Here is a 13,696-nt window from a genome sequence, read left to right as displayed (position 1 = left end):
AGTAATCATTTGAAGTTACGACAGCTCTGAATAAAGCAATTTGTGACCGGTTCTCAAAAGTTCCAACTGTTGCAGCTCCCTCAAGTGAACACAATTTGGACCCATCTCAGTTTATAACCTCCTTATCTGCTGCCACCAGCTGTTCCATCACCCAGCCCTGCCCGCAGTTATGCAAGCTGCACCATGCCCCACTCCTATATTGGCAGAGTTCTTTTGTGCCAGTTCAGCCAGGGCTTTTTCACATGCCACGGGGCCTCCGTTCATGTCCTACCCAGGGCCTCCATTTGTATAACTGTCAGGGCCTAAATCTTTGCCCCACCCTGGACCTCCAGTCCTGCCCACTCAGGGTCTTTATTTGTGCCCTGCCCAGGGCCTCTAGCTGGGTTGTTTTTTTCATGTGTCAGGCTTCTTTTACAACTTTTGGCCATAATGGAAAAAGGGATAACAGTATATAAATCTGAGCCTATTACTATTCTTCCCCATTACAATACACTACTATGATGCTTGACTGCAGTCTCAAGGAATTAGTTGTGAACACCTCTAATACTAATCCACCTAGCATTTCAATGATTTGATGATAGATGTTCAAGAGCAAGTTGCATCTGTAATGATTATATTCAGGGAAAACTTCTTCCACATGTAGACATCTTTCTGGAATATTCTCTACAGTGCAGGGCTATGTTTAAGCAAACATTCCATTTTCTTTGTAACATACTGGAAACAAACCCTTCTGAACTGAATTATTTCTTTCCAGGCAAGCTTGAGTAGTTTTGTAAGAGTAGAAATTCCTTATTTCATGACTTGCATGACTTTGTTTACTATCATAACAATTGATCTGCATGCTAGATTATCATGGAAAACCGAGTCCAAAATATTTCACAGCCACATATTTGTCACTTCATGGGAATCTAGGATGCTGTACTTTTCTTAAGAGTGAGAGAAGCAAAGGAAATAATTAATAGAATTTTTAACCCTCCCACTCAGTTAAATTCCTATAATTCTTTGTGGGAAACTAGGATGAAGAAAAAAAACCCTTATTATTAAAACAGCATAAACTTGATCTTTCCCTCTTTGTAATTATAATTATGATGTAGATGCACCGATAGATAATTATGAAGGTATTCACAATAGAAAGATTCATGATGGAAACTACTTTATGCAAATCATATCTGGTTGCAATTTGCAAAGACTTACTAATGTAGATTTAGAAATCACAGTTAATATACAAAAGGAGAGATGAAAGAAAGATTCATAGTGTCAGAACATAATCTCCAGACTCATGTTCTGATTATAACTAAGAATGGTAAAAATGGAGTCAAGAGACTCAAAAGAAATTTAAATGAAACTGAATACTAGCTAAAGTGCGATTTTAATTCAGTCTTCTAAAGAACAAATTCTATTGCCAGCAATAGCAGCATAGGTTTGATTAGCACATCAGCGAAGAAGTATCTTTTATCAATGATGGCTACTTTACTGTTTTGCTATAAAGAAGTCCCAAAGACAGGGCAATCTGGCTTGCAGAAGCCACAATTACCTGCAACCGGGAATAAACAAGATAAACAACACTTTTCAGTTTTAAAGCATTTAGGTGATTTTTGAAAAGAATAAAAAGAATCCCAGTTGCTACAGCAACCATAAATTATCCTACTTAAATAAGTTACCTAAATTATTTATTTTTTAAAGATGATGATCTTCGTTTGACCTAGGCTACTTTTTTAAGGCAGATGTCAGCAATTTGATCTCAACAAAGCAGAGTAAAAAATAGACATACAATATAAGGCTGAAATTTAAAAAAAAAATGTAAACATGGAAGTAGGTGGGGTAGAAAAAGAAAGCTTATATAAACATTTACATGTAATACATGTATTCCAAAATGATCCATATATAATATATATCAAAATAAGGTAAAGACTTGAAGGCATATTAGTTATGTACAAGGCATTTGGCAGAAAGTTTGCATTGAGTACTGAGAATATTATTCAGCCTTCATCTGTTCTCTAATATCCAAAGGCAGAGTTTCAAATAATGTGTCTTCAACCACAAGTCCACTCTTTTTAAGAGCTCTGCAGTCACCAAGTTCATGGGGAAGAAACTCCAGGTGATTTCCTTTAATGTCCAAGTAGGATAGCAACACTAGATTTCCAATTTTAGGTGAAAGAATAGACAAATTGTTTTTCCCAATCTTCAGTGTCTTGATTTTTTTGCAAAAGTACAGCTCATCTGGCACACTCTCAACTTTGTTGCAAGAAATGGAAAAATACTGTAAACTTTGTAGAACCCCAATTTCAGGGGGGATGAATCGTATGTCATTGTTAGATAAGTCTAAATATCTAATTTTGTTGCATAGGAAAAGGTGGGATGGGAGAACCTCTATCTTGTTGTGACTAAAAGAAAGCCGTTCTAGACTGGTGAGCTTCTTTATGTGCTCAGGGATATAGGTTATACTGTTGTGCCATAACTTTAGGATTGTAAGTTTTCTAAGGTGTTGAAAGCTAACAATTTCCTCTATAGATTTCAGATTGTTTTCCTTGAGATCCAACTCCTGAAGAGCGTTAAGGCTGAAAACAGCATGAGGAATGCGCTCCAGATCACAGTGCACCAACTCTAATTCTGTCAAGTTGACCATTTTTTTCAGGTTGTTGAGCATTACGAGTTTAGTGCCATCATTATGAATGCACATTTTTTGAAGGTGACTTGAAACATCAACTACTGACTGTGGGACTTTGGACAGGTTGCTTTTAATGTGCAGAACTTTAAGGTTCTTCAGCTCTCGAAAGGACTCCAAAGTTATATTTTTAGAAATGTCGTGGCATAAAGAACCAATTAAGCTCAATTCTTCTAAATTTCTGAGCCCGTACATCCAAGGTGGAAGTTCTCTGAAGTCATCAAACTTGACATTCAAGACTTTCAGGTTTTCTTTTAGAAATGCCAAGGCTGCACTGTGGATCTTTGCAGAACACTGGTATAGGGAGAGTTCTTGGAGATTGTCGAGTTGCACAATGGTAGCTGGTATCATGACATTATTAATAATTTCAAGTTTCAAGGATTGCAGCTCTGTAATTTCGAAGACTGTATCAGGAAGTCCAGACAGCATAAACAGTTGCAGTTCCAAACGGTTATGGGCATTCATTTGCAATCTTTGCCGGAGTTTATCGGCAGTCCACTCATTGTTTAAATTCAGCTGCTTCAGTTTGTTTTCACTGACCTCTGAGAGAAACACGGCAAATCTTTTCGAGTAAAGAGGATCATACTGGTCTATCATGTGGAGCATGAAAGCAAAGTCATTCTTGACATCTGGGATATCATCAATTCCAGTCTCTTGCCGGACGTACTCAAATGAATATTCTTTCAGAGAGCGGTAAAACAGCCAGTACAAAGTGTAAAGGCACGTCAGTCCATAAATACTTACAAAACATAAGTAGCAGAATGAGAGTTTAGAAAAAAGATGTGCCATTGTATGATTGCAAGAAAAGTGCTTATATCCTGTCATGTCTTGAATATCAACATTGCAATCTACTGTAAACTGAACTTTTGAAACAAGCGCACTGTTATATGCAATAATAATAAGAAACTTGATCACTTTCAGTACTGTTTGACGAACATACATAGCATATAGTAGGTCACCTTCCTCAACATGGAGACGGAATTTCTTCACCTTCTCAAATAATGCTTTAGCTTGTTCTCCTTCTTTTTTATCCAAAGCCCCCGGAGTTCCTTTATCCACAATGAATTTTTCAGGTATGGATTTTAAGGATTGCGTCCTGACCAAATTGCCTTCTGTGCTAGGCTGGACTGTGTTTGACCGGCTGATGTTGTTTTTTCTGTTGTCTTTCTCCTCAGAGTCTTCTCCAGAAACCTCTGACAAAGCCCTTGTGGTCCAAGGAGAGTCAAAACATTTCCCCAGAATGGAAATAAAATGTTCAATTTTTGAACTGGACCCTGGGAACTTGAACCAAAAGTTGCTACATAGCATGAAGATCAATGTGTGTATAAGGACAAGGTATGGAAAGTACTTTGCATACCAATGCAAGGCACGTTCGTAGCACATTTGATTTATAAAGCTGTACTGCTGGAGGTCTAAGTCAGTCTTTAAGCCCTTCATTTCAACAGTGGCAGGAGGTGTGGATGGCTTGGGTGGAAGGAACTGAGCTGCACTGGAGTCCATATCTGACATATTCAGGTGAGATATGTTCGGAGAAGGCTGGACTCTTTTGGGAAGGCATATGATCTTATCCTGCATCACCTGAAATGCACACAAACAAAAATTGTATTTTGAAAATACATTTTGAGGCAAGTTTTTCTTTTAGTGAAGGAAGAAAAGGTCAGACACCTACAGACTTTGAAACATCTCTACCTATAAAAATTCTAGATTTGGAATATGAATCATGCCACATCCCTAATCACCGGAAGTTCTGCAGACGTCAGTTGTGTGTAAAAATGATAACTAACTATAGTGCTATTATATTCTTCTGGCCACCAGCATTTCAACCTGACCATCTGTTTCAAAGGCTTTTCACTTGATGTTGATTATTGAACTAAATAACTATACGAACAAAGAAAATCACAGTATTATAGATTTTATTGCATGTATATACTTGTTAGCCTGTTCCATTCACAGCAGGTAATAGATGTTTTCCCTCTCTTGCAATATATATTGCTGTCTGCAAGTCTCCATTTCATCAGACTGTGGGAAAGGAGACATAAAAATATGGTGGTTTAAACACTGAAACATATAGAAATATAGATGCACTTTTTAGTAAATTTGGCAGATAATCACAGCCTGAGGTTTCAGACTGGAAGAATTAGAATTCTTTTACTGGTCAAGTGTGATTGGACACACAAGGAATCTGTCTTGGTGCAAATGCTCTCAGTATACATAAAAGAAACGAGACATTTGTCAAGAATCACAAGGAACAATACTTATTAATAGTCATAGGGTACAATAAGCAATTGGAAGCCTGGTTGGTTTGAAAGGCATAAGATTTCAAGCCATAGGCAAAAAGTTACTTTTCTCTAAATCAGGTTTTTATGCCATGAATAATGTTTTGGAACATATCTTCAATTGTATTTCCTAAAACTAGAATCATTTTGGGAAGACTGACTAATAGCAGAGACCAGGGCTTTTCAAATATTTTATATTCCACTATATTCATGCAGAATAAAAGTTCCAAACCATGAGCCTCTGTATTTGGGTGGCATGAGTCGCTCAAAGGACCCCTTCATAAAATCAAGCATTTCAAAAGGCCCTCATGTTTACTTCCAACGGAAAAATTGGACACAGATGATTAAATCTTTACAATGAACAGAAGTTTTGCTCCTTTCTCTTCTGTAGCTGTATCACTTCCCATCTGGGCATTCCGACAGCCTGGGAGAAAAAATGGCATGCAAATTATGTCCTGTAGTTGCTTAGCAACAAGGAAGCAACTCACAGGGCCTTCTCTTTACCATTAAAATGGTCAGATGGGTGTTCCAGATTGTTTATGGGCATCTCTTCAACCGCCAACAGGGGCATGTATTTGTGTATTCATTAAACCCTGCATTTATTCGAAGGAGAGCATGAAGCTAACCCTGGTACCTGAAGGGCCAGGCCTCCTTAACTTCAATAACAGGAATGAATTGCCAGACCAACCTAATAAGAACAGCTGTAATTATACTTGTTCTATGCCCCCATAATAGATGGGACAAATGAGGTAATCCTGCAGAGGGAAAGGACAAGGAGCTATTCTTCATCAACCTATGTAGGAAATATACAAGTCAAAAGGTCCATGTAGTGGCTTAAATGTTAGCAGTTCCAGTTTTAACAAAAGCTTTGTTTTAGGCCTGTTCTACCTCTGCAACCCAAAACACTACTACATTTATCAAAAGAAGGAAGATTGTGAATTTAAGTTGACTTCCCACCTCAAAAAGAAAGATGAAAAATCCATCTACTTCTAATATTATATTCTCAAGATAAGAGGGCCCTCATATTTTAAGGGGAAAATATTAGGATGGGGGAAGTTTTAGTTTAGAACTACAATGCCCAATTACAGAATGTTTGAATACATACAAGTGTTTTCAAATTCTTTGTTGTGGACCGCAATACTCTGCAGAAAATAATTGCATTGAACAGTTAGTCCCATGATTAGTAATAAGGATATTGCAAATGACGCATTGGTCTGAATTTCTGATATGATCTGAATAATCAGTTTTGTGCCAGCAAAGCAGCTCTGTTGCAGAAGAGGAAATGAGCAGCAGTATAAATTCAAAAATGTGCTTTCTTACTTGCTATTTTCCTGAGTTTTACTCATTAGCACACTAACTCAGTGGCTCCCAACTTTCTAGCTCCATGGTGGGGGAAAAGAGGGGATGGTAACGCACATGTGTGCTGCTTGCATGGCCTAGTTCCTAATGGGCTCTGGCCTAGTTCTGAGCCATGGCCTGATGTTTGGAGGCCCCTACTCTAGCTTTTTTTACTTCAAGAGATTGATAAGCCATAATGGGTGGATTCACCCAAATTACAAAGTCAAAACAAAGCAAACCACATTAAGTCTTGATCTGAAGTATCATATTACACTATATGATATGGTACAATGCTGTTGGTGATGTATTTTCCCTGATATCTGTTAATATTGTACCTGCAATTTGTACCTTGCCATGATAGTCAGGTTGAAAGATTGGAGGAGGCAAAAGAGTGCATCCTCACAAGCAGGACGGAGTGCTGTCAGGAAGAAGCAACTAGGGCCATCTGTGAACAGTCTCAAACAGAAACTTTACAGTCCGTCCCTATGTTACAAGAATCTTGTCAGACTAATTGCATTCCTTTGGGAACGCTCAGAATCAGGGATTTTGTGCTGCTTTCTGCAAGAAAGTCTCAGCTTGCCCTTTTCCTAGCACCTCCTTCCAGTCTAGCTGCAGATTCCACAAGACATGTGGATCTCTAATTTAGGTACAGGTCACTGCACCAGGACCTTACATCCAGAGTTTTTATTTAATAATATTTCTACTCTGGCCGCAATATTATGCCAAACCAGATTATCAATTTCCACCTACTTTCCCTATATGCTTGTGGTTTCCATTACCCACCCACAAATAATTTTGTTCGCACCTTGGAAACAATTTACATGGACTCTCGTGATCCTGGTAATATATATACTGACTGAGAAAAGCCGTAGGACGTTTAGTTAGAACTAGTCCTTTGGCCAAGAATACAGGCCTTCAGAGTCAAGAATTTCAGTCTTATATATATATAGCTTCTATTGACTGCCAATTCAAGAAAGACAGAATACAGTATGTGTGGAAGGAAAAGAGAGAATAAGAACAACTTAATGCCATATATAGCATTTGAATGCTATTTGTATGATACAAATTTAAAAAATTCAGTTTTGTTTTTATCCAACGAATTGAATTCTAGTAAGAGAGAAAGAGGAAACACTCTGGAATATATGGAGAACTATCTTTCAATATAAGGCAAAATCCACAGCAACAGTCAGTGCAACAAAAGGCAAATTTATTATCTAGATCAGTGGCCCTCAACCTTTAGGGCACCAGGGACTGGTACTGTGAATAGAGCTTTTTCCATGGATCGAAGACGGCATGATTTTGTATGCTGTCTGCATCCCACGGATGGGGCTTTGTTTGTGCAGACCGGTTTCTGGCATGCCACGGACTGATGCTGGTCCCTTGTCTGGGGGGGTGGTTAAAGACCCCCAATGTAGAAGACTTTGTCTTTGCAGAATGTTACCTTTGAAAGACTATATTTTTTGCCTCACATACTCAGATATATATGCACTCAAAAGTACTGAACAATATAAAATGGAGAAAAGTATTTTAAATCTGGAAGGATATTTGGCAACAGTGCACTCAGAACTTTTAAGATTGTCTGCTACTATAAAAACGGATTTAAAACAGGAGATAGAAGAGAATACAACCGAGAATCAGGTTGCTTTGGATATTAATTTAAAAATGACAGGCTACAAGAAAGATATTGGCCAAGACATTTAACAGGGCTTACTGTACAAATGAAACTAGCTGACGCTTTAATAGTTAAAAAGGACACCCAAATCATGGATCAGAAGAGTAATTTAAATGTGTGGATTTTAACTCAGAAAAGTGACTTGGACAACTTTCTATTGTGGACCTACAAAAGACATGTGTTATATTTATAAAGGAGTTTATGAGAAAAGATGAAGAACAAATGAAAAGAAATCAGATACTTAAAGGAATAAAGATCAAGATTTTTGAAAGGAGGATAATAAAGTTGACTTTTTCAATCAAGGATTTTTAAATATGTATATTGTATATGTGTGTAAGATTTTTTTGTTGTATTTTTAGAGACAGTGGATAGGCTATGGTGTTAAAATTAAAGGTGTTAAGCTTGCGAAGGACTTTCTGAGAGGAAATACCGAAAAAATGATAAATTAATTTGAGGGAGAGTATTTGAAGGGATTAAAGATCAAGATTTTCAATATGTTGTTATTTCTGGTAGCTTTTAATGGAATTTTTCTTAAGTCTGAATGACAAGGCTTTAAGGATTTGTTTATAGAAATGAGATATGATATGGGAAGGAACTTTTGTTGTTGTATTTTTAGAGAAAATTATAAATTATTGGGTTAATTAAAGGAAAGGAACTCCTTTAGGAAAGGAAAACAAGTTGGTTTACTTTTTAAGATTTTGTGTGTGTGTGTGTGAGAGAGAGAGAGAGAGAAAGAGAGAGAGAGAGAAAGACTAACTGAATGGATTTTTGCTCATTGAGTAATGAGGCTATATTATTTGCTAATAGATAAAAGATGAGATATAGGATGAAGAGATTTTTGGCTGAAATGTAAGAGAAATTAAAATGCTAAACTCTTGTGCAATTATCTTCATATCCATTCCAATCAAAAGTGATCTATAAGAATAACAGTGGAATGTGTTTTTCTTTGTAAACGCCTACATAATTGTTTGTTTTGTAAATCTTTAATACAATCTTTCGCCTTATTTCCTACAAATTATTTTTTGTCATTCTTTAAAAATAAATTTAAAAGAATAAGTTTTGTTCCCCTTCCTTTCCCAATAGCACATACCACGGGCATGAATCTTATTTGTTTTGATCTAAACATTCAGATCAAAAGGAAGCTACTGGGGCCAAACAAAATTGTATTTAACAAAATTAAATCAAAATAAAAGTAAATATTTACTACCTAGGTATTCATTAAGTACCTTTTCTTGTCACGCTGGATTTAATCATGTAGTAATTTTTAGAGAGCTGCTAGGGTTACATACAAAGCCTGGAGCTGTAAGCAACTCTGTGACCATACATTTGAGAATCTTTTCCCATGTACTACAAATGTGTGGGCACAGGTTATGAGAAGTCTCCATTTGGACGCACACATAACTGTGCCAAAGATTTGTTATATGTAGAAGAACAAGCAGAGCTGGGGGGCAGAATTAAACATGACACCAGTTTAGAGTCCTTGCGTTATTAGCACAAGAGATCCAACTCCACCTCCCTATAAATGCCACTGGCCCTTATCTAGTGCCAGTTAGCGCTGACTGTTAATTGACTAGATTCTTGTGTATAGGCTTCAATAAATTGTTTATGCTGTAATCTACCCAATGGTACTGGTTCTTTGTGCCTGATTTGCATAGGATCAAGTTTATATAGATCTATAATTTAAAACAGATGTTAACCTGGAACTATCAGCTGCCAAGTGTAAAGTAGGACAACAAGACCTTATATTAATATGATAGCTAAATAAAAAAAGATATTTATCAAAGCAAAGAATCAGGACCATTCATAAAGTTGCAGCATAGATTTATACAAACCTATGCGCAAGAATCCAGTCAACTGATGGTCAACACTAAATTGATCCTAGTTAAGAATTAAAGATTCTAAACTGATGACATGTTTAACTCCACCCACCAGCTCTGCTTGCTTTTCTCCTACATCATATTACTGAAATGACCACATGTGATTCTGGAGCCCACTACTCCAACAGCTAACACTACTGCACTACTATCTGTTATGTTACTTGAGCAGGTGAACAAATAATTCTAGTATCTATGATCTTAAATCTTTTTTTTAACCAGCATTTAGAATCTGAGACACATCACAGTCCTGCTTCTATGGTATTATTCATTTTTAACTTGGAGTCCTGTTTATTTACCTGTAATGTGCAACCAAACACACCAACCATCAACATGGCAACAGAAAGGTAGTCTGTAAATACATCCCACCATGGCTTCAAAACACGGAAGGCTGGCTGCTGTTCAGAGAACTGGCGGAATTCAGTAACAGGAATCATTGTTCTGAAAAAGAACAAAAGGGGAAATGTGTGAAATGGTTACTTTTTTTAATATGAAAACTATATGTTACTGTTTTATTCAGTGCAACCCTAATATACATTCATACATATGGAGAGTCACTCAGTCTAGACAACATTTTCTAAAACTTGGCATCTTCCAGGTGTGTGAATTTCAATTCCCCAAATTCTTAGCAGTGGTGATATTGGGGGATTCTTTGCATGGAACACTATACATAAAGAGAGATGCCAGGGCAGGATAATCTAGAAGTGGTGGTGGAATTTGAAGAACTATGTAAGTATTAATGTTTTCCAAGTTTCTTACTGATCACATGATCTCCTAGGGCAGGGGTGTCAAACTCACATTGTCACGGCATTATCACGTGATATATTGTGACTTCCCCCTTTTGCTAAACTGGGTGTGGGCGTGGCCCGCATGTAACGTATCTGGCCCGTGGGCCACGAGTTTGACAGCCCTGTGCTAGGAGAATGATTGATCGCTCAAAGCCTCTTAAGAATGGAATTCATCAGACACTGCTTCAAAACTGGATATTCTTTCCATGACAAGCTAATCAAATCAGTGACCAGAACATCTGTATTCCAATCTGTCTGACTAGGCTTCTACCATCAACCTCTTCTACTCCTTACTTAACTTTTATAAATTCAAAATTCGGTTTTCACTCCCCTGATCTTCCTGAAGTGCCCCATTTCAGAATCAAGGGCCAGCCCAACTGGGAAGACTTCTATTAGTCATTTTGGTTGCAAGCCAAAAGTAGATGTAATAAATGCCAAATAGATAAGGATCAACAACGGGGCAGCAAATTTGTTTGCTAGTTGTTTTCTGCCAATTCAAAAATGAGTGAATAGCAATTTAACTCAGCAATAGGAAAGCCCCAGACTCTTCTTGCCCGACCGCTATACGGGAAGAAAACAAATCAAGAACATACAGGACAGTCAATTATGTTAGAAAGGAAGGCAGTTTCTTGGAAATATGACTGATGACTTAGCAGGAGCAAAGGGAAGGGAGCCAAGAGAATAAAAGCTTGGGACCTATTCTCTCTCTTTAACCATTAAACCACAATTTGAATAAACTACAACTGTCTGTGTTCATACAAAGATCTAAGTCTCAAATTATGTTTTTCAAACTTTGCACTCAAAATACCAAGCCAGTCAGATAAACCACATTGTAGGTTAGACCTCATGTGTAGCCACTCAAGAGAAAGGAATTCATATACTCAGAAAGAATTATTCATTGCTTAGTCTCCAATCCCACTCCCCAAAAGTAAATCTTAGACTCCACCCAAGAAATGCGCAAATTACAGTGCTTTATACTCCTCAAGAAACAAACAAGCCTATCATTTCTTCTAGCTTTGCTTTCAGTCTTCCTATCTTGCACTCTAAGCTGTTATTTTAAAGTCTACCAGCCTAAAAACTTTGGTATAGATAAAATTAAATTATATATAAACCAATGTTTTGCCCACTTGCAAATCTCACCACGTCTTCTGACAGAATAAGCTCTATAGAAAAACAGCAGGATCTTTTATAGTACAAATGTTGCTCCTATCCCAATTAACTTGAATCTTCATCAGTTTTTCCCAAAATAACATTATACTCAACTCTCCAACTGAGTCAACGTAAGCACAAACATGGTTAATGTTTGGTAATTAAAGTCCTGGAAGAGGGCTTAAGTCAGGATATATTACTCAAACGGGGATGAGTAATAAGGAACTCACATACACATCTATCTATCTTGATTCTAAAATAGTCTCCTCCTTGAATTCTGTTTTTCCCCCTAATTGGTCTCCATCACATAAATAAAGAAAAGCTATGAGGTTGGAAAGGAAGTAGAAGATAGCATTCCTTGAATGAAAGTCCAGGTTGAATTTCAAAAGATTGAGATGGCCTATGCACCAGAATATATTGTGAGTTAATTCATTTACTTACTGCACACCAGCAACTCAGGAATCACTCCTGGATGAGGGTTTGAGATTGAAATAGGTTGAGTTGCACTGACAAAGTTGATTAGGAAGAACACAGAATAAGAAAAAGTGTTTGTGTGTGTATCTCAGTTTGCTTCAGGTTAAACTGCATTATTAATAATTCCTGTGTGTATTTTCTTTTTGTGACCACAGTACTGCTTTAGAACTCTTTCAGATGAATCCAAGCTATCAGGCTCAGCAGTAAATCTCAGGTCTCCAGACACTTAATCCTTAATTCGGCTTTCAGCTAGACTTGGCTTGGCTATTGTGCTTGGCTATTCACCCAGACACAACTTAGCTAGACCAGTCTCTTTACTGCAGACAAAAACACAAGCACAATAGATGAGCAGGTACACCGCAGTGCAAAGAAGTCGGAGATCTAGCTATCTATTCTCCAAATTTAAACTGTAAGGATTTTTTTCCCCACCTTTCTAAAGTGACAGAGTGCTTGACGGCTTGGGAAGATGGATGAGATATTAGAGCCAATCTCTAGCCCATAAGCCACTGATTTCTGCCTCTGCAGCTTCAGCTCTTACACGTAAGTCATTATACTATTCTCATTACACCTGATCTTAAGTAAGTGCTGAAATTGGCACAATCTCCCTTTTCCCTTATCTCCTGAGAAAACTGATTTTTCATCAGAGCAAACTCCTGAAATATACTACATCAAGATTTGGAAAGGATTGAGAAGTGGGTTACTTTGCAATTAAGTGCAGAAAAAACAATTACTACCAATCTGGCTTCAATCGAGGACTTCTATACTGAACGAGTCAAAAAGAGGGCTGTGAAAATATTTACAGAGTCCTCACATCCCGGACATAAACTGTTTCAACTCCTTTCCTCAAAACGACGCTATAGAGCATTGCACACCGTAACAATAGACACAAGAACAGTTTTTTCCCTGAAAGCCATCACTCTGCTAAACAAATAATTCTCTCAACACTGTCCAACTATTTATAAAGTCTGCACTACTACTATTAATCTTCTCATCACTCCTTATCACCCATCCCCTCCAACTTGTGATTGTATGACTGTAACTTTGTTGCTTGTATCCTAATGATTTTTATTGACTGTTCCCTAGTATGATTTGATTGCTTATTGTACACTATGACTATTATTAAGTGTTGTACCTGATGGTTCTTGACTCTTGACGAATGTATCTTTTCTTTTATATACACTGAGAGCATTTGTACGAAGACAAATTCCTTGTGTGTCCAATCACACTTGCCCAATAAAGAATTCTATTCTGTTCTATTCTAATCCTTGATTTACAACAGTTCATTTACTGTGTGTTCAAAGTTACAATGGCACTGAATTTTTTTACACTTTTTCACATTTATGACTGTTGCAATTTCCCCATTATCACGTGATCAAAATTCAGACACTTGGCAGCTGACTTATATTTGTGATGGTTGCAGTGTCCCAAGTCATGTGATCACCTTTTGCAACCTTTTGACA

General features: G+C 37.3%; 1 protein-coding gene across 1 annotated transcript in view; it reads right to left on the bottom strand.

The window, feature by feature from the left end:
- Window positions 1-1,350: 1,350 nt before the first annotated feature.
- LRRC8C (leucine rich repeat containing 8 VRAC subunit C) overlaps window positions 1,351-13,696 on the bottom strand; it is a 29,138-nt gene continuing 16,792 nt past the window's right edge. The window contains exons 2-3 of the mRNA XM_026700288.2: window positions 10,125-10,266; window positions 1,351-4,243 (exon numbers count right to left, since the gene is read on the bottom strand). Of these exons, the coding sequence (XP_026556073.1) occupies window positions 1,976-4,243; window positions 10,125-10,262 (2,406 nt within the window). The 5' untranslated portion in view covers window positions 10,263-10,266 and the 3' untranslated portion in view covers window positions 1,351-1,975. The remainder of the gene's footprint in view (window positions 4,244-10,124; window positions 10,267-13,696) is intronic.

Source organism: Pseudonaja textilis, chromosome 3, assembly GCF_049901715.1.
Source record: "Pseudonaja textilis isolate UNSWEBS1 chromosome 3, rPseTex1.2, whole genome shotgun sequence".
NCBI lineage: Eukaryota > Metazoa > Chordata > Lepidosauria > Squamata > Elapidae > Pseudonaja > Pseudonaja textilis.
The sequence above is the reverse complement of the archived record's forward strand: the minus strand, read 5'-3'. Positions and strand labels throughout refer to the sequence as shown.